Source organism: Chiloscyllium punctatum, chromosome 36 (assembly GCF_047496795.1).
Source record: "Chiloscyllium punctatum isolate Juve2018m chromosome 36, sChiPun1.3, whole genome shotgun sequence".
In the NCBI taxonomy this organism is placed as follows: domain Eukaryota; kingdom Metazoa; phylum Chordata; class Chondrichthyes; order Orectolobiformes; family Hemiscylliidae; genus Chiloscyllium; species Chiloscyllium punctatum.
In genome coordinates this window covers 25,546,913-25,570,490 of record NC_092774.1, presented here as the reverse complement: position 1 = coordinate 25,570,490, position 23,578 = coordinate 25,546,913, and the positions used below count along the sequence as shown (strand labels likewise).

Genomic DNA, 23,578 nt, shown 5'->3' with positions numbered 1-23,578 from the left:
TGAAAGATCAAGATTCACGCAAAGAGTTGTGGGAACTCTTGCAGGAAAGTAAAGAAAATTAAATTTACATTTGAGGCCATATATGCTATTCTGCTAAGTTACTCGTATTAATTTTGTCTTTGCTTAAAAACGTGAAAAATTAAAGAACAGTTCTTCGAGTTAATCACTGGGTATTCAAATTTCTCCTCAGAATGAATGATCATAACAAAACTGGTTGTCAATGTGGGATTTTGAATCTGTAGTGTGTGCTTGGTAATGTTTTAATGAACAATATTTCAAAGTGAATTTTATCATGTTAAGTGCTAAAGTTTTCTGGAGAGGAAAGATTTGCCCTTGTGTGTTTTGCAACACTTAACCAAGATCAGTTCTATAGAATAAGTGGACAATTTGATGCTAACAGTTGACAGCTGGGGTAAAATATCAGAAATAATGCAGGCAGGAGCAGAGCAATTAGAGTTAGAAAGTTAGCCAAAAATATAAAACAGATTGGAAAGTTTCATCAGCTTTTAAAAAAAATATTAACAAAATAAGTGTTTGTTCTGTAGAAAATGAGTCTGGGGATTCAATAACAGAGGATAAAGAGATGGTAGATGAATTGAAAAGAGCTTGAATCTGTCTTCACTCGAGAGGATACAAGTAATACCCTGGAACTAGCTGTAAATCAGGAATTTAAAGGCAAGGAGGAACTGAAGAAAATTACAATTACCAGGGAAGTAGTACTGAGTAAACTGTTGGAACTACGAGTTGACAAGTCCCAGGTGCCCGAAGGATTTCATCCTAGACTCTTAAAGAAAAACTGGCTAGTGAAATAGTTAATGCATTGGTTTTAATTTTCCATATCTCATTAGTTTCAGGGAAGGTTTCTTTACATTGGTAAACTCCTTTCTTCAAAAAGGGAGACAGAACAGGAAACTGCAGACCATTTATCTTAACATATGTCATAGGGAAAATGTTGAAAGCTATAATTAAAGATGGCACTTGGTATAAGTTCAAGGTAATCAGGCAGTGTGAATGTGTTTTTGTCAATGGGAAATAATGTAATAATTTTTTGAAGAACTGCCTCTCTCCACTGGGACTGAGCTGATGAATCTCCAGTGCTGACAGGGAATGAAATCTCTTCCCTCAGTCCCCACATTTTCACAACATCTCTAGTTCTGGTGTCCTTTTGGCTCTGTGTTTCTGATGAACAATTGAAAGTTTGACCACAATAAGAAAACCTGTACAGTCACCCTCTACTGTGAATAGTTTAATGTTTCTTCAGTCTGTGTAACTGGTTAAAGCTCTTTCCCACAGTCAGCTCACTAGGACACTCTCTTTCCCAACAAGGGGAAAAGTCATACAAAAGTTGAGCAGCCAGACAAAATGCAAAAGCAATAAAATGTCAAGGAACAGGGAAGAAAATTGTGGCTATACTCTTTTTTTTTTCCTATCCACGTTTGGACGTTTAAAATCTGTCAGTAATATCAATATCCTAAAGAACATACTGCGCATGTTTGTCGGTGTCAGCAATGCAGTGCGAATGCCCGTCGGTGTCAGCTAAATACTAGGCATGCTCTTCGCTGTCTGCAAAAAAGGCGCGAGACCTTCTTTTGATGAGCGATTAGGGAAGCCTGGAGGTCCACCTGCTAATCAGAGGCCCCCTTAGTGTCTAAATGTGGAAGGTGGACCATGAGCTTCTGAAACTGCTGCTGTTCCTCTCTCTCTGAATCAAGATTGAGCTTCACCCCTGACTGAAACTTCCTTCCTCTGTCCAACATCTGTGAGTACGGGACTCTATTTTCTCCCTCCCTTTTTCATTTATTTTTCATTCTGGGGTTCAATTGTTGACTTGCAGCAACTGAAAGGAAAGGGAGTGAATCCAGGGAGGGGACAGACTCTGGAAACGTTGGTCCAGGTCTGTGTCTCAATTGGCAAAGAACACCGTGAGCGGCACGGTGGCACAGTGGTTAGCACTGCTGCCTCACCGCGCCAGAGACCCGGGTTCAATTCCCGACTCAGGCGACTGACTGTGTGGAGTTTGCACATTCTCCCTGTGTCTGCGGTTTCCTCCGGGTGCTCCGGTTTCCTCCCACAGTCCAAAGATGTGCAGGTCAGGTGAATTGGCCATGCTAAATTGCCCGTAGTGTTAGGTAGGGGTATGGGTGGGTTGCGCTTTGGCGGGGAGGTGTGGACTTGTTGGGCCTGTTTCCACACTGTAAGTAATCTAATCTAATCTAATCCAACACAGCAAGACAGGCAGCATCAGAAGGTGGAGAGGTCGATGTTTCAGGTGTAACCCTTATTCAAGACTGGGGGTGGGTGTATGGAGAGATGCAAATAAAGATAATCTTGAAACCCCCACCCTAGGGAAAGGACACCCACCATTCACCTCTCATGATTTTATAAACCTCTATAAGGTCACCTCTGAACCTCCTGTGCTCCAGTGAAAAAGAGTGTGGTGCTGGAAAAGCACAGCAGGTCAGGCAGCATCTGAGGAGCAGGTAAATGGACGTTTCAGGCAGAAGCCCTTCATCAGGAACTGCTTTTCCCGGAGAGTAGTGAATCTATGGAATTCTCTGCCCAAGGAAGCAGTTGGATGGGTTTTGCATGGTAGGGGAATTAAGGGTAGTTTGGACAATGCAGAGGATGAACTGAGATGATGGATAGATCAGCCATGATCTTAATGGATGGGCCAAATGGCCTACTCCCGCTCTTTTACACTGAAATTGTAACCCTGTATTTCCCACGGCCAACTCACCTAACCTGCACATCCCTGGACACTATGAGCAATTTAACATGGACAACCCAAATCAAGGCCAGTGAGCAATGTAGTGATGTGGAAAATGAACATCAGAGAATGACAGAAAGGGACAAGGAGGATAAATGTACCAGAAATCAAACTGGATTTGAAAGATCACAAAAATTGAAACTAAAAACGGTGTGTCTGAATGGGTGCTGCATTGGAACAAAAGTGAATGAATTGACTGCACACATTGAAGAGAATAATTATGATCTGAAACTCCTTACAGTGACATGGCTTCAGGATGACAAGGATTGGATCCTGAATATCAAGGGGGTAATCAAATGGGAAGCTAGGTAAAGGTAGAGGATTGGCGTTGCTAATCAAAGCACTGATCACAGGGCAGACTGGTGTCAGCTCGGATTTCAGGTCCTGATTTCTCATCCTCCGTTGATCTTCCCAGAGAGTATGATGTCGATCTGTTCTCAGCTCTGTTGGTTTTCTGCTGAAGCTTTGACCTCCCCCTTTTACACTTTCCAGAACAATAAAACATTCAGTTAATCAAGCCCCAACTCACAATCTCCCAGCCTGTCAGCCATCCAGACACAGTGTATAGTCATAGCAGGGAATCAAACAATAAAAATGAAACAAAATTAAAAAAAGGTGCTCATGTTTAATGTTTGTTCATTAGGAAGTAAACCAGAAATAGGAGTCCCCCAGGATTCTTATACTACCCTACTTGAGGAATTCTCGCTCCCTTACATCTAACTATTCGTACCCAGCTATGATTTACAACAATATTTACACCAACAGAAGTAAGTCATCTGTTCTCAAATAGACATAGAAATGCACAGGATGGAAATAGACATTTTGTCTCTTGTCTCAAGAAGATGCCTTACAGGAAGTTCTGGGATTGACATATTAATGATACCCGCAACCCATTTGAAAAGATTAGATTACTTACAGTGTGGAAACAGGTCCTTCGGCCCAACAAGTCCACACCGACCCGTCGAAGCGCAACCCACCCAGACCCATTCCCCAACATCTAATACTACAGGCAATTTAGCATGGCCAATTCACCTGACCTGCACATTTTTGGACTGTGGGAGGAAACCGGAGGAAACCCACGCAGACACAAGAAGAATGTGCAACCTCCACAAAGAGGTGTAATTGAACCTGGATCTCTGGTGCTGTGAGGCAGCAGTGCTAACCACTGTGCCACTATGCTGCCCTTAAAAGACTTAACAATCCAGGTTTGTTCAATATGTCATTTCAGTGGCAGGACACTGTAATGTTTTTTCCATAAATTCTGTGTCTTATGATATTATTCTCTGCAACCACCCAATGAAGGAGCAGCACTCCAAAAGCTAGTGCTTCTAAATAAACCTGATGGACTATAACCTTGTGTTGTGTGATTTTTAACTTTATCCATGTTAGGGTGGATTTGCTATGCTAGTGCCCAGGGATGTGCAGTTTAGGTGTAGTACACAGGGAGTAAATGTAGAGCAATAGGAATAGGGGAATGGGTGTGGGTGGGTTACCCTTCGGATGGTCGATGTGGACTCGTTGGGCTGAGTGGCCTGCTTCCACACTTGTGGGGATTCTCTGAATGGAAGGGATTTCTACAAACGATACAAGGCAGTGCGGGCTAGCCGGCCAACCGTAGCATGCTCATTGTGGGGTCCTGCTTTCGGTGGAGCTCCGAGTCTCGCCCCGTCTCCCATTTCCTCCTGACCCCTGACCCATCGATGGCATCATAAGGCAGAAGTGGCCCTGTCAGTTTCAGAGTGAGATTCCCTCTGGGCAACTCTTCATCCTGGGTGGGAGAGAGAGGGGAGGGGGAAATCTATTCACTTGCAGAAACTGGAGCGAATCCAGAGAGGGAGCAGACTCTGTAAACTCAGGTATGTGTCTTAATTACCCGGGTGAAGAGGGACGGAAGGATGGGGTGGGGCTGTTTTCCCCATCGCGCCAGAGTCTGAGGGGTGATATCACTTTTATAAAATCATGAGGGTAAATAGACAAGGTTTTTTCCTTGGGATGCGGGAGTCCAGAATTCGAGGGTAATAGGTTTAGGGTGAGGACGGGGGGAGATATAAAATAGACCTCAGGGGCAACTTTTCACAGAGAGGGTGGTGCATATATGGAGTGAGCTGCGAGAGGAAGTGGTGGGGGCTGTTACAACTGCAATAGTTGAAAGGTATCTGGATGGGCATATGAATACAAAGGGTTCAGACGGATAGGGGCCAAGTGATGGCAAATGCAACTGGAGACATAGAGATGTATAGCATGGAAATAGACCATTCGGTCCAACTCATCTATACCATAAGACCATAAGACATAGGAGTGGAAGTAAGGCCATTCGGCCCATCGAGTCCACTCCGCCATTCAATCATGGCTGATGCGCATTTCAGCTCCACTTGCCAGCGTTCTCCCCGTAGCCCTTAATTCCTCTAGACAACAAGAACCTATCAATCTCGGCCTTGAAGACATTTAGCGTCCCGGCTTCCACTGCACTCCATGGCAATGAATTCCACAGGCCCACCACTCTCTGGCTGAAGAAATGTCTCCGCATTTCCGTTCTGAAATGACCCCCTCTAATTCTAAGGCTGTATCCATGGGTCCTAGTCTCCTCGCCTAACAGAAACAATTTTCTAGCATCCACCTTTTCAAAGCCATGTATTATTTTGTACGTCTCTATTAGATCTCCCCTTAATCTTCTAAACTCCAACAAATACAATCCCAGTATCCTCAGCCGTTCCTCATATGCTAGACCTGTCATTCCAGGGATCATCCGTGTGAATCTCCGCTGGACACGTTCCAGTGCCAGTATGTCCTTCCTGAGGTGTGGGGACCAAAACTGGACACAGTACTCCAAATGGGGCCTAACCAGAGCTTTATAAAGTCTTAGTAGTACATCTCTGCTTTTATATTCCAACCCTCTTGAGATAAGAGACAACATTGCATTCGCTTTCTTAATCACAGACTCAACCTGCATGTTTACCTTTAGAGAATCCTCGACTAGCACTCCCAGATCCCTTTGTGCTTTGGCTTTATTAAGTTTCTCACCATTTAGAAAGTAGTCCATTCCTATATTCTTTTTGCCAAAGTGCAAGACCTCACACTTGCTCACGTTAAATTCCATCAGCCATTTCCTGGACCACTCTCCCAACCTGTCTAGATCCTTCTGTAGCCTCCCCACTTCCTCAGTACTACCTGCCTGTCTACCTAACTTTGTATCATCGGCAAACTTCGCTAGAATGCCCCCGGTTCCCTCATCCAAATCATTAATATATAATGCGAATAGCTGTGGCCCCAGCGGGACACCGCTCGTCACCGGCTGCCATTCTGAAAAAGAACCTTTTATCCCAACTCTCTGCCTTCTGTTAGATAGCCAATCCTCAATCCATCCCAGCAGCTCACCTCGAACACCATGGGCCCTCACCTTGCTCAGCAGTCTCCCGTGTGGCACCTTATCAAAGGCCTTTTGAAAGTCCAGATAGACCACATCCACTGGGTTCCCCTGGTCTAACCTACTTGTTACCTCTTCAAAAAATTCCAACAGGTTTGTCAGGCATGACCTCCCTTTACTAAATCCATGTTGACTTGTTCTAATCAGACTCTGCTCTTCCAAGAATTTAGAAACCTCATCCTTAATGATGGATTCTAGAATTTTACCAACAACCGAGGTTAAGCTGATTGGCCTATAATTTTCCATCTTTTGCCTTGATCCTTTCTTGAACAAGGGGGTTACTACAGCCATCTTCCAATCGTCCGGGACCTTTCCTGACTCCAGTGACTCTTGAAAGATCTCAACCAATGCCTCTGCTATTTCCTCAGCAACCTCTCTCAGAACTCTAGGGTGTATCCCATCGGGGCCAGGAGATTTATCAATTTTAAGACTTTTTAACTTTTCTAGCACTATCTCTTTCGTAATGGCAACCATACTCAACTCAGCCCCGTGACACCCTTTAATTTTTGGGATATTACTCCTGTCTTCCACTGTGAAAACTGACGCAAAGTACTTGTTAAGTTCTCCTGCTATTTCCTTATCTCCCATCACTGGGCTCCCTGCATCAGTTTGAAGTGGCCCAATGTCTACTTTTGCCTGTCGTTTGTTTCTTATGTACTGAAAGAAACTTTTACTATTATTTCTAATATTACTGGCTAGCCTACCTTCATATTTGATCCTCTCATTTCTTATTACACTCTTTGTTATCCTCTGTTTGCTTTTGTATCCTTCCCAATCTTCTGATTTCCCACTGTTCTTAGCCACTTTATAGGATCTCTCTTTTTCTTTAATACATTTCCTGACTTCCTTTGTCAGCCAAGGTTGTCTAATCCCTCCCCGGTTAATCTTTCTTTTCTTGGGAATGAACCCAGTGTCCTCAATTATACCTACAAACTCCTGCCATTTTTGCTCTAGTGTCTTCCCGGTTAGCCTCTGCTTCCAGTCTATTTTAGTCAGTTCCTCTCTCATGCCCTCATAATTACCTTTATTCAACTGTAACACCATTACATCAGATTTCGCCTTCTCCCTTTCAAACTCCAGACTGAACTCTACCATATTATGGTCGCTACTTCCTAAGGGTTCCCTTACTTTAAGATCTTTTATAGAGTCTGGTTCATTGCAAAGCACTAGGTCCAGAATAGCCTGCTCTCTTGTGGGCTCCATGACTAGCTGTTCCAAAAAGCCATCCTGTAAGCATTCCATGAATTCCCTTTCTTTAGATCCACTAGCAACATTATTTACCCAGTCCACCTGCATATTGAAGTCACCCATGATCAATGTAACCTTGCCTTTCTGACATGCCTTCTCTATTTCCCGGTACATGTTGCGTCCCTGGTCCTGACCACTGTTAGGAGGTCTGTACACAACTCCAATTATGGTTTTTTTGCCTTTGTGGTTCCTCAATTCCACCCACACAGACTCCACATCATCCGACGCTATGTCATTCAATACCATAGATTTAATTTTGTTCTTAACTAACAAGGCAACCCCACCCCCTCTGCCCACCTCTCTGTCTTTTCGATAAGTCGAAAAACCATGGAGGTTTAACTGCCAGTCCTGACCCCCCTGTAACCAAGTCTCTGTGATGCCTACTACATCATAATCATTCACTATTATCTGTGCCATTAATTCATCGGCTTTGTTATGAATGCTACGAGCATTCAGGTAAAGTGCCTTAATGCTAACTTCCTTATTAGAGATGTTGTAAGTCATATGTCCTAAGTTATCCTTGCTTTTTTCTGCATTCTCAGTCTGCCTCAATTTTAAATCCGCCTGAAAACATGCTATCCTGCTGCTTATCTTTCCATTTACCTCCATACTCCCTGTCGCTTTCACTTTCCCTTCCCCCCAACTCAGAAGTTTAAAGTCCTACTGACCACCCTATTTATCCTCTTCGCCAGAACATTGGTACCTGATCGGTTCAGGTGGAGACCATCCCAACGGTACAGATCCCCCCTGTTCCAAAACTGATGCCAATGCCCCATGAAGTGGAATCCCTCTTTCCCACACCAATCCCTTAGCCACGTGTTTACTTGCCTAATTTTCTTGTCCCTATGCCAATTGGCACGTGGCTCGGGCAGTAATCCGGAGATTATGACCCTTGAGGACCTGTGCTTCAATTTCCTGCCTAGTGCTTCGTAATGCCCAAACAGGTCCTCCACCCTAGTCTTGCCTATGTTGTTGGTACCAACGTGGACCACAACAACTGGATCCTCCCCCTCCCGCTCCAATATCCTTTCAAGCCGGTCAGAGATGTCTCGCACCCTGGCACCGGGCAGGCAACACACCATGCGAGACTCCCGATCCGGCTTGCAAAGGATACTATCTGTCCCCCTAATTATACCGACCAGATAGCCAACCCAATCTTAATCCCACCTGCCAGCACCCGGCCCATATAGGGGCTAAGTGATGGCAAATGTGACTAGATTAATTGATGATATCTGGTCAGCTCAGACAAGTTGGGCCAGAGGGTCTGTTTCCATGCAGTTTGACTCTAAACGTCTTCGGTGAAAGCAGAACTGTGATTGTGAAGATTGGACTTTCAGAGCAGCTTTGACCTTACTGGGAGCAGAAGAGTTGACTGAAGTGTGTCGGTGTTAATGCCTTGATGTTTCATTTTCCTTCTACCTTCCTGGGGACGTTAACCATTTTGTGTCTGGTTGTTCCACAAGAAACTGCATTGCAGGTTCACCCTGAATTGACGCACTTTTTTTTGCTTCCCAAAATCAGACCTGCTCACTCTAAGCAGTATCTCAGTGTTGTGAAAGATATTAACTTTCAGATAGAGTTATCCAAAATTCAGTGAGATGTCAGACTTGATGTTTTTGCTTTTCTACCCCGATCTTGAATCAGCACCTTCAGGAGAATTAGTTAGAGCAGAGTGTGAACAGAGGGGAGAGAGTGGGATGGTGCTTTTTGTGGAATAACAAAAGAAAAGAATATTCTGCAGAAAGTAGAATTGCTTGTTCTGAATTTCCACCCTGCAATGATAGTGATGACTTTTGTAATCTCTTTTTGCCTGACCTGTTGTGCTTTTCCAATGCCACATTTTTCAACACTGACTCTCCAGCGTCTGCAGTCCTCACTTTGACGTCAATGTCTGACAGTCACTCAATCCATTGGGACTGCAACAATTTTCAACTATGATTCTGGGAGAAGGAGCAAAGCTTTTTGGTTCCTGTTTGAGTATGTTTTCAGCATCAGTGGGACTGGATGAGAGAGGCTACTGTTGCAGGGCATTGAATGTGGAGTGTGAAACAGATCTACGACCTGAAAAGAGGAATTCACAGCAGGGAGGAGGTATACACACGTTTGTGTGCAGCTGAGGCTTCAGCCATGGAGAAACTTGAGGAATCCCACACTGAGTTATCACAGCTGCAACCTTTACCCAAGTAGCTGTGGAGCAGGATCATAAGACACAGATTATCTCGCAAAAGATCACTGTGTCATGCAACTGATAGAATATATTAAACAAACCTAGATTGCTGTTAAGTCTTTCATCTTTTAGAATGCGTTGCAGGTTTTGGTTCATTAATCCGTAAATCCCAGAACATCTTTTAAGTCACGTTCTCAAAATGACTTAAGGTTTTCTTAAAAAAAAAGTTGACATCTCAGCTCAGAAAATGCATTAAAGGTGTGAGGTTCGTGTCTGTCAGTATCACGATCTTGACTCAGACTGGTTCTATTTCCAAAGTAGGAATTTGTAAAATATTACATGGATTGACTGCCTTTTGAGCAAAATTGAATGTATCTGCAAATATAATTCTGCCAATACAAATTCACCCCATAGAGTTATGCGTGTGTGTGTGTGCACGTTTGCGTGAGAGTGCGTGGAAGAGTCTTTGCATGCTTGGTAAAGTGAGTGTGTGTGTGTGTCTGTCTGTCTGAGAAAGAGCTGTCTATGAGAGAGGTACAAATAAAAGCAAGGGGTTACGTTTTGCTAAGTCAAGGAAGAGCAGGACTTGTACAGTTAGTGGCCTACCCTGGGTTGTGTTGTAGAACAGAGACATGGCAGGAGGGGGGTTCAGGTACATAGTTCTTTGAAAATTGCATCACTGGTAGACAGGGTGATTAAGAAGGCATTTATCACTATTGCCTTCACTGTTCACACCATTGAGTATAGGAGTTGGGACATCATGTTAAGGTTGTACAGGATGTTGGTGAAGCCACTTTCAGAGTACTGAGTCTGGTTCTGCTAGCCCTGTTATTCTATTAGAGAGGGTTCAGTAAAGATTTACAAGGATGTTGCCAGGACTGTAGGATTTGCATTATAAGGAGAGGCTGGGACCTTTTTCACTGGAGCACAGGAGGTCATAGTTCCGTAAAAGTGGAGTCTCAGGTGAACATGATAGTGAAGAAGGCACTTGGTATGCTTCCCTCTATTGGTCAGAACATTGAGAGGAGTTGGAAGGTCTTATTGTGGCTGTACTGGACCTTGCTTAGACCACTTTTGTTGAGGGGTGACCTCTTTGAGAGGGGGTGGCATGGTGGCTCAGTGGTCAGCACTGCTTTGATTCCTTCCTCAGGCGACTGTCTGTGTGGAGTTTGCACATTCCTCCGAGTGCTCCGGTTTCCTCCCACAATCCAAAGATGCACAGGCCAGGTGAATTGACCACACAAAATTGTCCATAGTGTTAGGTGCTTTAGTCAGGGGTAAATGTAGGAGAATGGGTCTGGGTGGGTTGCTCTTCAGAGGGCAACCTGTCGGGCCAAAGGCCCTGTTTCCATACTGTAGGGAACCTAACCTAATTTATAAAATCATGAGGAGTAAGGTAAATAGCAAAGGCCAATCCACCCTAAACTGCGCATCCCTGGGCATTATGGGTAATTTAGCATGGCCAATCCACCCTAATCTATAAATTACCTTCTCAAGAATGTAATCTAAATGCTGAGCTTTTCTAAGAAAATCGCTCTGTTTACCCTGTACCCTGACAAGTCAGTGACTTTGGGAGGAGAACAAAAATTGGAATTTCTCCTTAAATATTGATGCTCCTATTTATATCTCTCTCAAAAGGAGATTGTTTGATCCATCACATATGTAATGGCTCTTTTGCTGAATTATTTCCCTGCATCCACATATATCTGGAATTATTTCCTTTTCATGAATTTTGCAATTACCTTTACCAATTACTGGTTCCATCACCCCTTCAAGATCATTCCAAATCGTAATAACTTGCATATTTCTTAAAAATTAAATCACCTTACCCCCAGCTCAACCCTGATTTTAAAAGTGTCTGCACTATTTCCAACATGGTCATGCTTTCTAAATATTACCATGTATTTTTAATTACGACTAAGTCTCTTTAGATTTCAATATATCTTTTTAAATATAGAAATGCCCATTTACATGCAGCTAAGCCCTTTAAATGTGTTATGTTCCTCCAATCGCAATCTTGCCCCCTCGATAATGTATGACTCGTTAGATATGACTGTCTCTTCAAGGGATATTTCTGTTTATAAATAGGGCAGCGTCTCTTCGAAGTGTAGATTCATATATTTGGAGATGCAGATGTTGGACTGAGGTGTACAAAGTTAAAAATCACACAATACCAGGTTATAGTCCAACAGGTTAAACTGGAAGCACACTAGCTTTTGAATACCACAATAGTTTCACTTCTTTCATGTGTAAATCACAAAACTTTTTTTAAAAAGTTGCATGGTTAGCTGTAACAATTGATGTTAGCTAGACAATATGTTGAAGGTGTTAGCCCCCTGTGTTCTCTGTCTATGCCATGATGTTTAGATTGATTCTAATCTAAAAAGTGAGATAAGAGTTTTACATGAATTCATGCATTTTTTGAGCAAAGTACAATGTAACTCTGCAAGTACAAATTCACCCCACAAAATACGTGTGAGTGTGTGTGTGTCTGGGTTAGGGTTGTGAGTGTGAGAGAGTGTATATATATGTGTAGAGAGTTCTAAGTCTCTGAGAGGATGCCTGTGTGTGGGAGTATGTGTCTGTAAGGGTGTGTGGAAGTGTCTGCATGTGTGTGTGTGTGTATGGGAGTGCCAGTTCCGATGTGCCACAGCAAGGAACCATAATGACCTCCTCAGGAGACAGACATGTGCTGCAACAGACAGGATATCCTTCTTTGTTCAGTACTGGAGCTGGAAAACTATGCCATGTTCTTCGTGACCTGCAACACATTATGAATGAGGATGAGTATCTCGCCAAGACCTTCCCCACACCTCCACTGCTTGCCTTTAAACAACCGCCAAACCGCAAACAGATCATTGTTCATAGCAAGCTGTCCAGCTCTGAGGACAACGCCATACAACCCTATAATGGTAGGTGCTGCAAGATGTGTCAGAGTGTGGACATGGATACCACCATTACGCGTGGGGATACCTCCCACCTTGTACGTGGCAGGTACTCATGTGACTCAGCCAACGTTGTCTATCTTATACATTGCAGGCAAGGATGCCCTGAGGCATGGTACATTGGGGAAACCGAGCAAAGGCTACGACAATCGACAGTCAGGAGTGTTTCCTCCCAATTGGGGAACAATTCAGTGGTCCAGGACATTCGACTTCGGGTGACCATCCTCCAAGGTGGACTTAGGGACAGGCAGCAGCAGATGTGCTGCTCGTTGGATGCTGCCTGAACTGCTGTGCTCTTCCAGCACCACTAATCCAGCAGCGAAAAGTGGCTGAGCAGAGGCTGATAGCTAAGTTCGGTACCCATAGGGAGGCCTCAACCGGGACCTTGGGTTTATGTCACATTACACACACACACATATACACAGGGACACACTCCCACACTCAGACACCCTCTCAGAGACTTAGACGACTCTACACTCATGCACACACATAGACACTCTCTCTCACAGACACTCACACCCCCCCACCCCAGACACGCGCACACACTCCCACACTCATACATGCACCCCCTCACAGACTTAAGACACTCTACACTCACTACACACATATATACACTCTCTCTCGCACTCACAACCCCCAACCCAGACAGACACACACACACACAGACACAAAGACCCACATGCATACACATATTTTGTGGAGTGAATTTGTACTTACAGAGTTACATTGTACTTTGCTCAAAAAAAGCATGAATTCATGTAAAACTCTTATCTCACTTCTTAGATTAGAATCAATCTAAACATCATGGCATAGACAGAGAACACAGGGGGCTAACACCTTCAACATATTGTCTAGCTAACATCAATTGTTCCAGCTAACCGTGCAACTTTGAAAAAAAGGTTTTGTGATTTTCACATGAAAGAAGTGAAACTATCATGGTATTCGAACAGATGAAAGACTCAACAGACAATCAAGGTATTTTTCAATGTATAATTTCAGTTACATCACACTGTAAATTTTTGCTATAAATTCTGTGCTTTAGCATTGTGTCCTCCACAATCACCTGATGAAGGAGCGACGCTCTGAAAGCTAGTGTCCTTCCAATTAAACCTCTTGGACTATAACCTGGTGTTGTGTGATTTTTAACTAGATTCATATAGGTATGACTGCATCACTTTACGTATTAAGATATCCCATTGAATGTGCCCACATCCCTTTGAAATATAATCTTGTCCATTTAAATCTCTTTATTTGCAGAAATAGCCCGTTAAAATGTCCATGACCCTTTAAAATGCAGATTTCCCCCTTTAGATATGATGATGTTTGGTTATTATGTCGGAATACCTCTTTAAATTGAGCCGTGAGCTTTCCCAATGTAGACAGGGCTCCTCGAAACGTGGCAGTGTCCCCCCTGCAGCTGCAGAGCGAGACAGGAGAGTTTGTTTTTGTGAATGAGCAGTTGTAGCGCGAGGTGTCTGTTACTTGGTGACGGTGAGGCTCCCCCGGCCCCGCCCACCCCCCTGAGCTGACGTCACGCGGGGGTGAAGGTGGTTGGGAGGAGAAGTCGCTCGAGCGGGGAAGGGGCGGCCGTTAGGAAAATGGCGCCGTGCGGCCCCGGGGCAGACACCCGTCACTGGGCACCGCCGCCTTCCTGGTGCAGCTGCTGTGTCACGGCCACACCGCCCGGCTGTACAGCAGGTAGGAGCCGGTGACCATTCTGGAGGCGGATGGGGTTAAGGGCCTGTTTGGGAACCCGTCGGCCGCCTGGGTGGTGGAGTTCTACTGGTCGTGGGGCGGCCCCTGTGTCAACTCTGGGGCCACCTGGAAGGTACTGGGCCCGGGAGGTGAAAGGTGAGGCAGGTTGGGGGGGGGACGGAGGGGAAGGAATGTGGGGCCTGTCCTGTCATAGTCACATTTTACACTCACTTTACATCTGCTTTTACTGGGGCTTGTGATTTTTACCCCCTCACTGTTTGTTTAATCCTTGTGCTTTTTACCCTTGATGTTACTTGTACAATTGCTGAGGGTAGTGTGTAAATACTAGTGAAGGAGATTATGCACCAACATGTATATGTTCCTCAGTCATTGAAGGGGCAGGAGAAAGTGAGGACTGCAGATGCTGGAGATCAGAGCTGAAAATGTGTTGCTGGAAAAGCAAAGGGCAGGACCTGTTGAGAATGGTTAGTAAAGCATGTGGTGTACTAAGCCTTGTTAACATGGATATAGTTTGTTTTTTGTCAAAGTGTACTTTTTATTATTTAGAGGCATAGAATTGTACAACCGTTCATGCTGACCAGATATCCTAAATAGAGTCGATAGTGTCATGCTGGAAAAGCACAGCAGGTCAGGCAGCATCTGAGGAGCAGCAGAATTGGCATTTGAGGCATAAGCCCTCGATCGGGAATCAAAATATTCTCCTGCTCTTCAGTTGCTGCCTGACCTTTCCAGCACTATATCTCCAGCATCTGCAGTCCTCACTTTATGAATTGGTTGCGACCTTACTATGAAGCCTCTTCCAAGGATACCTACCTGGAAGAAGTTCTCATCCTCTGTCTACAAAGATCACAGTGAGTCCCCCTCTCACTGTACCTCCCCAAGTCCTCTCCTCTGCCCTGAAGCACTTCAGCTACATCCTCAAGCAGACTTGCTACCACAGCCACATCTCCTTCCTCAATGCTTGCCTACAGAACCATCTGATCCCACATGCAGTCTGGACCACATTCAGACCAACCCAGTTTGGACCTAAACAGGATACCCAGTACACACTACAAATCCAAAACCTTCAACAACAACGCTCTTTCCGGATCCTACCTTCCACGCGATCAGCCATGCGCCGCCATCTACCCTACCTGCAGTCAGTCCTGCTGCAGCTCAGAGCCTCACTTTCCCAGACCTGCAACGGACCTCTGCATTTCTACATCCTCAGAAAAGATTCCTGATGAAGGGCTTATCCCCAAAGCATTGATTATCCTGCTCCTCAGATGCTCCCTGACCTGCTCTGCTCTCCAGCATCTACAGCCCTCACTTTCTTCCAGTGAAACAGTCTCAGCCTATCCATCTAAATGGGGGTAGATTCATATCCAGTTATGGTCTGTTCAATGCTGGTCCAGGCTCAAAAGACCAAATGGCCTACTCCTGCTCCCAATTTTCTTCTGGGACATCAACAGACTATAAGACATAGGAGCAGAAGTTAGGCCATTCAGCCCATCAGCTGATGAGTTCTCAACCCCATTATTCCACTCTCTCCCTATAACCCTTGATCCTCAAGAACGTCTCTATTTCAATCTTAAATATTCTCAGTGACCTGGTCTCCACAGCCTTCCGTGGCAGTGAATTCCATAGATTCACCGCTCTCTGGCTGAAGAAGTTTTTCCTTACCTCCATTCTGAAAGGTCTTCCCTTTACTCTAAGACAGTGCCCTCCGGCCCTAGTCTCTCCTCTCAGGCAGTTGTATTCTGTATGTTTCAATTAGATCTCCCCTGAGTGTGGGCCAGTTATGAGCACGAACCAGACCCTTCAGAGTGAGGTACAGTAGGGATTAGGTTCAGCAAAGTGAGAATGGAGGGAGAGTGCGTTGAATGAAGATTGTCAGCTGATTTGGATTGGCCATGCTAAATTGCCCATAATGTCTAGGGATGTGCAGGTTAGGTGGGTTGGCCATGGGAGATGCAGAATTATAGTTTCATAGTAAAAGAAGTAGGAGTCGGCCATTTGGCCCATCCAGCCTGCTCCACCATTTCTTATGATCATGACTGATATATCCACCCTCCCTGCATTGTCCCAACTACCCTTAATTCCCTGACCATGAAAAACCCATCCATCTGTGTCTTGAATATACTTCATGAAACTGCCTCTCTTCCTTGGGCAGAGAATTCCATAGATTGACTACTATCTGGGAAATGCAGTTCCTCCTCATCTCTGTCCTAAATCTACTCTCCCTAAACTTGAGGCCTGGTCTCATCCACCACCAGAAATGACTGGATAGGGTAGGGCTTCATCCCTACAGTGCAATGAATTCACGCTTTCCACCAAACTCCCAGATGTACTCCTTCACTCACAGTTGCTGTCTCACAAACCAAAAATTTCATTGTAACTACTTTTGCTCCCAGTAAGGGCAAACATCTTGGAAAGCTGCTCTGAAAGTCCAGTCTTCACAACCACACTTCTGCATTCACCAAAGACAGTTCCAGTATCACAGCATGGAAACAGACCCTTTGGCTCAACTCGTCCATGCTGACCAGATATCCGAAATTAATCTTGTCTCATTTGCCGACATGTGGCCAATATCCCTCTAAACTCTTCCTGTTCATGTACCCATCCAGATGGTTTTTAAATGTTGTACTTGTTCCAGCCTCCACCACTTCCTCTGGCAGTTCCATACATGTGTGAGAAAGTTGCTCCTCAAGTCCCTTTCCCCACTCACTTAAAAGCTATGCCACTTTAGTTCTTGACTCTCCTACCCTGGGGAAAAGAGCTTGGGTATTCACTCTCCATACCCCTTACAAACCTCAGTAAGGTTAACCCTCAGCTTCCAATGTGCAGAGAGTGAGGCCTGCAGATGCTGGAATCAGAGTCTAAACATGTGGGGCTGGAAAAGCACAGCAGGACAGGCAGCATCTGAGGAGCAGGAGAGTTGACATTTTGGGCACGAGCCCTTAATCAGGAATGATGCATGGATGTACAAAGGGGCCTCAGCGTCCCTCTACACCAGTCACTGCCAGTTGTCAGACAGGTACAGCAAGCAATCAGCAAGGCAAGTGCTATATTAGTAAGATGAACTGGGATTAGAAGTGGGGATGTCTTCCTGCATTTAGGGGGCCATTGAATATATTCTGATTTTTGAACAACCAAGTGTGGATTTTTATGTTTTTTTTTGAGTGATTTATGTGTTGGATACAGGTACAGTAACCACATTTAAAGTGGAAGGCAAGAAAATGGTTTTAAGACCACAACAGAACAGTTAGTCAGACAGCACAGAAACGGACCCTTCAGTCCAACTATTCCATGCTGTTTTCAAACGAAACTAGTGCCACTTGCCAGTATATGGCCCATATCCCTCCGCACCTTGCCTATTCAGGTACTTATCCAAATGTCTTTTAAACGTTGCATCTGTACATGCATCTACCACCTCCTCTGGACATTCATTCCATACATGAACCACCCTCTGATTGGCAGGAGTACCAGTCACCTTCCAGTGTCAGCATGGACAGATTGGACCGAAGGGTCTGCTTCCACGCTGCACATCTCTATGACTCTATAAGTCGTACAGCAAGGAGCATGTGCAATTTATTCCTGACACCGGCAAGCACATGCAGTATGCTCTCTGTCGATGTTGCCGTTCTTGTGTGTGTGGCTATATCCTGTACAACCTCAACATGATGTCCCAACTCCTACACTGAACAGTGTGAACAATTAAGGCAATTGTACTAAACACCTCCTTCATCACCTTGTCTACCTTTGATGCAACTTTCAAAGAATTATGTACCTGATTTGGAGATGCCTGTGTTGGACTGGGGCGTACGAAGTTAAAATTCACACAACACCAGGCTCATTTGCTAGCACTAGCATTTGGAGCGCTGCTCCTTCATCAGGTGGTTGTGTCTTATGAGTCTGCTCCACAAACACCTAATGAAGAAGCAATGCTCCGAAAGCTCATGTTTCCAAATAAACCAGTTGGACGATAACCTGATGTGTGATTTTTAACTTTATGTACCTGAACCCACCCCACGTCTCTGTTCTACAATATGATGCAGGGCCCTACCATTAATTGCCCTTCACTGTTTTAGCAAAATACAACCCCTTGCCTTCATCTGTCGCTCTCTCAGACACCCCCCCCCCCCGCCCCCCCAACACTCTCACCATCTCACAGGCTTATACTCCATCAAACATCCACTTCATTAGCATGCATGCACACACACATACACACACAGTCACACAAGTCTATGGGGTGAATCTGCATTTGCAGATACATTCAATTTTGCTCAGAAAGCACACAAACTGCAGGCAGTCAATCCATTTAATATTTTAGAAATTCCTACTTTGGTTAATAGAACTAGTCGGATTCAAGATTGGGATACAGACCCGAACCTCACACCTTTTATGCAGTATCTGAGCTGAGATGTCACCTATTTTTATAAAACCTTAAATCATCTCGAGAAGGTGAATTAAAAGTAGTTCTGGGGTTTAACTATTAATGACCTGAAACCTGCAATCCATGGTAAAAGATGAAAGACTAATTCGCAATCTAGGTTTGTTCAATAAATCCGATCAGTTGCATGACACTGAGCTTTTGCTATAAACGCTGCAGCTTATGATCCTGCTCCACAGCTACTTGATGAAGGAGCAGCATTCTGGAATTAGTGCTTCCAAATAAACCTGTTGGGACTATATCCTGGTGTTGTGTGATTTTTAGCTTTATCCACCCCAGTCCAACATCGGCACCTCCACATCGCTTCCAGTGGACATAGCGCAATCCTGCCAGGAAACTGTACAAATCCGATGACATGATTAGTAGCTGCACTCCTGAAAAATTTACAATTTCTAACAATACTGGCTACTCATTCACTGCTGCAACCGATACACAACATTGGAAACGTAGTACAGAAGGCTGTAAGAAATGAGCACAGCAGGTCAGGCAGCGTCCAAGGAGCAGGAACATCAACATTGCCCGAAATGTCGATTTTCCTGCTCCTCAGATGCTGCCTGACCTGCTGTGCTTTGCCTGTGGCACTCTAATCTGCAGTTCTCACTTTCACCTGTAAGAAATGGGCAGTTTTAAAACAAAAACCTGTTGCAGTTCAAAGCTCTCAATGAGAGTCTTAGCTCGACGGGAAGTTCAGGTAATCTTTATTGCGACCCAACCTTGTTACAGCTTCAGAAGCTCCCAGCAGAAAGGTGAAGAAAAAGTAGCAATTTTTTAAAAAACAGCTCGAGGTCAAAGTGCACACACCCTCTCCAACCCCTCACTTTCTCCATTATTGGTCACTACCAAGTTGTCCTTTGTAATTGGATCCTTGGTACAGCCTTAACCCGGAGGAAGTATTGACTCACTCAGTGATTTCAACCATTATCCTGTATCCAATTAAGTTGGATGGGCAACGTAGGGTCGATCTGACTGCTGTGTCTGGAGTTACGTGTAGGCCAGACCGGGTAAGGGATGCAGCTGGGAAACTGAATGAATCCTCTCCCACAACGACAGTTTCCTTCCCTACAAAGAAACTGATTGAATAAGATGGGGTTTTTCTTCCAGTCCCACCCCACTGAAAATGGGTTTGACTGTTAGATTCTGAACTCTAGATTTCGGACCAAATTCCAATTCCAGCATTTGTCGTGGGGGGATAGAACCCGGGATCCCCAGAACTGGGTTGATGGTCCAGTCGATAATGGCACTTGGCCGCCGTTCCTTCAATCCCCCTGCAATGGCACGTGAACTCGCTGGTGGCTCCCCAGGGGATTGGCCTCTCCCCTGTGTGGACCCGCCGGTGGGTCAGCAGGTCGGAGGAATTGCTGAAGGCCTTCCCGCACTCGGGGCAGGAGAACGGCCTCTTCCCCCGTGTGGACCCACCGGTGACTCAGCAGGGCAGAGGAATTGCTGAAGGGCCTCTCCCCCGTGTGGACGTGATGATGCCTCAGCAGGGCAGAGGAATTCCTGAAGGCCTTCCCGCACCCGGGACAGGGGAATGGACTCTCCCCCGTGTGGACCTGCGGGTGGGTCAGCAGGTTGGAGGAATTCCTGAAGGCCTTCCCGCACTCGGGGCAGGGGAATGGTCTCTCCCCTGTGTGGACCTGCGAGTGCCTCAGCAGGTTGGAGGAATTCCTGAAGGCCTTCCTGCACTCCGCGCAGGGGAATGGCCTCTCCCCCGTGTGGACCCGCCGATGGGTCAGCAGGTTGAAGGAATTGTTGAAGACTTTCCTGCATTCGGGGCAGGGGATCGGCCTCTTCACCCATGTGGACCCGTCGGTGGGTCAGCAGGTGGGAGGACTGGGTAAAGGCCTTCCCGCACTCAGGGCAGCTGTAGGGCCTCTCCCCCGTATGGACCCGCCGGTGGCTCAGCAGGGCAGAGGCCTGGGTAAAGGCCTTCCCGCACTCGAGGCAGCTGTAGGGCCTCTCCCCCGTGTGGACCCGCCGGTGCCTCAACAGGTCGGAGGAACTGCTGAAGGCCTTCTCGCACTTGGGGCAGGGGAATGGCCTCTCCCCCGTGTGGACCCGCTGGTGCCTGAGCAGTGCAGAGGAACTGCTGAAGGCCTTCTCGCACTTGGGGCAGCTGAAGGGTCTCTCCCCTGTATGGACGCGCTGATGCCTTAGCAGGGTAGAGGAATTGCTGAAGGCCTTCCCACACTCGGGGCAGGGGAATGGCCTCTCCCCCGTGTGGACCTGCGAGTGGGTCAGCAGGTTGGAGCAATTCCTGAAGGCCTTCCCGCACTCGGAACAGCTGAAGGGCCTCTCCCCCGTGTGGACCCGCCAATGGGTCAGCAGGTGAGAAGAATACCTGAAGGCCTTGCCGCACTCTGCGCAGGGGAATGGCCTCTCCCCCGTGTGGACCTGCCGGTGGGTCAGCAGATTGAAGGAATCGTTGAAGGCCTTCCCGCACTCGGGGCATTTGAAGGGCCTGTTCCCCGTGTGGACAAGCCGGTGCCTCAGCAGGGCAGAGGAATTGCTGAAAGCCTTCCCACACTCGGGGCAGGGGAATGGCCTCTCCCCCGTGTGGATCTGTCGGTGGGTCAGCAGGTTGGAGGAATCATTGAAGGCTTTCCCGCACTCGGGGCAGTTAAAGGGCCTCTCCCCCGTGTGGACCCGCTGGTGCTTCAGCAGCTGAGAAGAATACCTGAAGGCCTTCCCGCACTCTCTGCAGGGGAATGGCCTCTCTCCCGTGTGGACCCGCCGGTGGGTCAGCAGGTTGGAGGAATCGTTGAAAGCCTTCCCGCACTCGGGGCATTTGAAGGGCCTCTCCCCCGTGTGGACCCGCTGGTGCTTTAGCAGGGCAGAGGAATTGCTAAAGGCTTTCCCACACTCTGGGCAGCTGAAGGGCCTCCTCTCCCCCGTGTGGACCCGCTGGTGCTTTAGCAGGGCAGAGGAATCGCTGAAAGCCTTCCCGCACTCGGGGCAGCTGAAGGGCCTCTCCCTCATGTGGACCTGCCGGTGCCTCATCAGGTGGAAGGAATCGCTGAAGGCCTTCCCGCACTCAGGGCAGCTGAAGGGCCTCTCCCCAGTGTGGACCCGCTGGTGCTTCAACAGGGCAGAGGAATTGCTGAAGGCCTTCCCACACTCAGGGCAGCTGAAGGGCCTCTCCCCTGTGTGGACCCGCCGGTGCTTCAACAGGGCAGAGGAATCGCTGAAGGCCTTCTCGCAATCGGGGCAGCTGAAGGGCCTCTCCCCTGTGTGACTGCGCCGATGTGTCTCAAGGGCTGACGGGAAACGGAAGCCTTTCCCGCAGTCGCTACACTCCCATGGTTTCTCCATGGCCGAAGCTTCAGCTGCACACACACGTGTGGAGCCTCTCCCCACTGTGAATTCCTCTTTCCAGGCCCTATAACTGTTTCAGGCTCCACACACAGTGCGCTGCAACAGTAGGGTCTCTCATCCAGTCCCACTGATGCTGAAAACGTACTCAAACTGGAACCACAAAGCTTTGCTCCTTCTCACAGAGTCATAGTTGAAAACTGTTGCGGTCCCGATGGATTGAGTGAGTGTCAGACATTGACGTCAAAGTGAGGACTGCAGACACTGGAGAGTCAGTCAAAGTGCAGTGTTGGCAAAGCACAGCAGGTCAGGTAGCATCCGAGGATCAGAAGAGTCGACGTTTCAGGCATAAGCTGTTCATCTGTTGATTTTGAAACTCCCGTCTTCAGACCTTCAAATACTCTGTAAAGAGATTTCAAAAATCACTGTCAGTACAGGGTAGAAATTCTGAACAAGCAATTCTACCTTCTGCAGAATATTCTTTTCTTTTGTTATTCCACAAAATTGAAAGCACCATCCCATTCTCTCTCCCACTCTGTTCTTACTTCACTCAAACTAATTCTCCTGAAGATGCTGATTCAGGATCTTACAAGGGCAGAAAAGCAAAAACGTCAAGACTGACATCTCTGAATTTTGGATACCTCCACCTGAAGGTTAATATTTTCCACAACATTGGGATACTGCTGAGAGGTGAGCAGGTCTGATTTTGGGATGCAAAAAAAAACAATGAGTTTGTGACAATCCCTTCCCTTCAGAGAATCCCCACAGTGTGGAAGCAGCTTCTTGGCCCAAAGACTCCACACCGACCCTCTGAACACCCACATCCATTCCGCTACCCTCATTACTTAACATTTACCTCCTGATTAATGCACCTAACCTGCACATCCATGGGCACCATGTAATTTAGCATGGTCAATCCATCCTAACCTGGACAAAGTTAAAAACTACAGGGTTATAGTTCAACAGATTTATTTGGAAGCACTCACTTTCGGAGCGCTGATCCTTCAAGTGGTTGTGGAGAATAAGATCATAAGACACAGAATTTATAGAAAAACATTATAGTGTCCTGCCACTGAAATGATATATTGAACAAACCTGGATTATTAAGTCTTTCATCTTTTAGAATGGGTTGCAGCTATTATTACTATGTAAACCCCAGAAATTCTCGTAGATCACCTTCTTGAAATAACTTAAGGTTTTATAGCAAAATATGACATCTCAGCTCAGACAACGTATTAAAGGTGTGAGGTCAGAGTCTGTCTGTGTCCCAATCTTGAGTCAGACTGGTTCTATTTCCAAAGTGGAATTGACAAAATATTACATAGGTTGACTGCCTGCAGATTGTGCATTTTTTGAGCAAAGTAAAATGTATGTACAAATATCATTCTGCAAATTCAAATTCACCCACATGGACTTATACGTGTGTATGTGCATGAGAGAGAGAAAAAACGTCTATTTCTGTGCTGTATATTTCAATGCCTATTTGATATCAGATGCCTTATTTCTGTTGGTGTCAATATTGTTGTAAATCATAGCTGGGTACTAATAGTTAGGTGTGAGGGAGACA

The 23,578-nt window shown here is 46.1% G+C and overlaps 2 protein-coding genes and 1 long non-coding RNA gene across 3 annotated transcripts in view; 1 reads left to right on the top strand and 2 right to left on the bottom strand.

Moving 5' to 3' along the window:
- LOC140460931 (uncharacterized) overlaps nt 1-13,740 on the top strand; it is a 33,655-nt gene extending 19,915 nt beyond the window's left edge. The window contains exon 3 of the long non-coding RNA XR_011954398.1: nt 12,646-13,740. This is a non-coding gene — a long non-coding RNA (uncharacterized lncRNA). The remainder of the gene's footprint in view (nt 1-12,645) is intronic.
- Nucleotides 13,741-19,380: 5,640 nt separating this feature from the next.
- The window catches only part of LOC140460045 (uncharacterized), a 911,064-nt gene continuing 906,866 nt past the window's right edge, over nt 19,381-23,578 (bottom strand). Inside the window, exon 5 of the mRNA XM_072554452.1 lies at nt 19,381-22,083. Within this exon, the coding sequence (XP_072410553.1) occupies nt 20,038-22,083 (2,046 nt within the window). The 3' untranslated portion in view covers nt 19,381-20,037. The remainder of the gene's footprint in view (nt 22,084-23,578) is intronic.
- Nucleotides 22,016-23,578, bottom strand: part of LOC140460918 (uncharacterized) — a 35,676-nt gene continuing 34,113 nt past the window's right edge. Inside the window, exon 3 of the mRNA XM_072555643.1 lies at nt 22,016-22,413. The gene's annotated coding sequence lies outside the window, so the exon portion shown is untranslated. The remainder of the gene's footprint in view (nt 22,414-23,578) is intronic.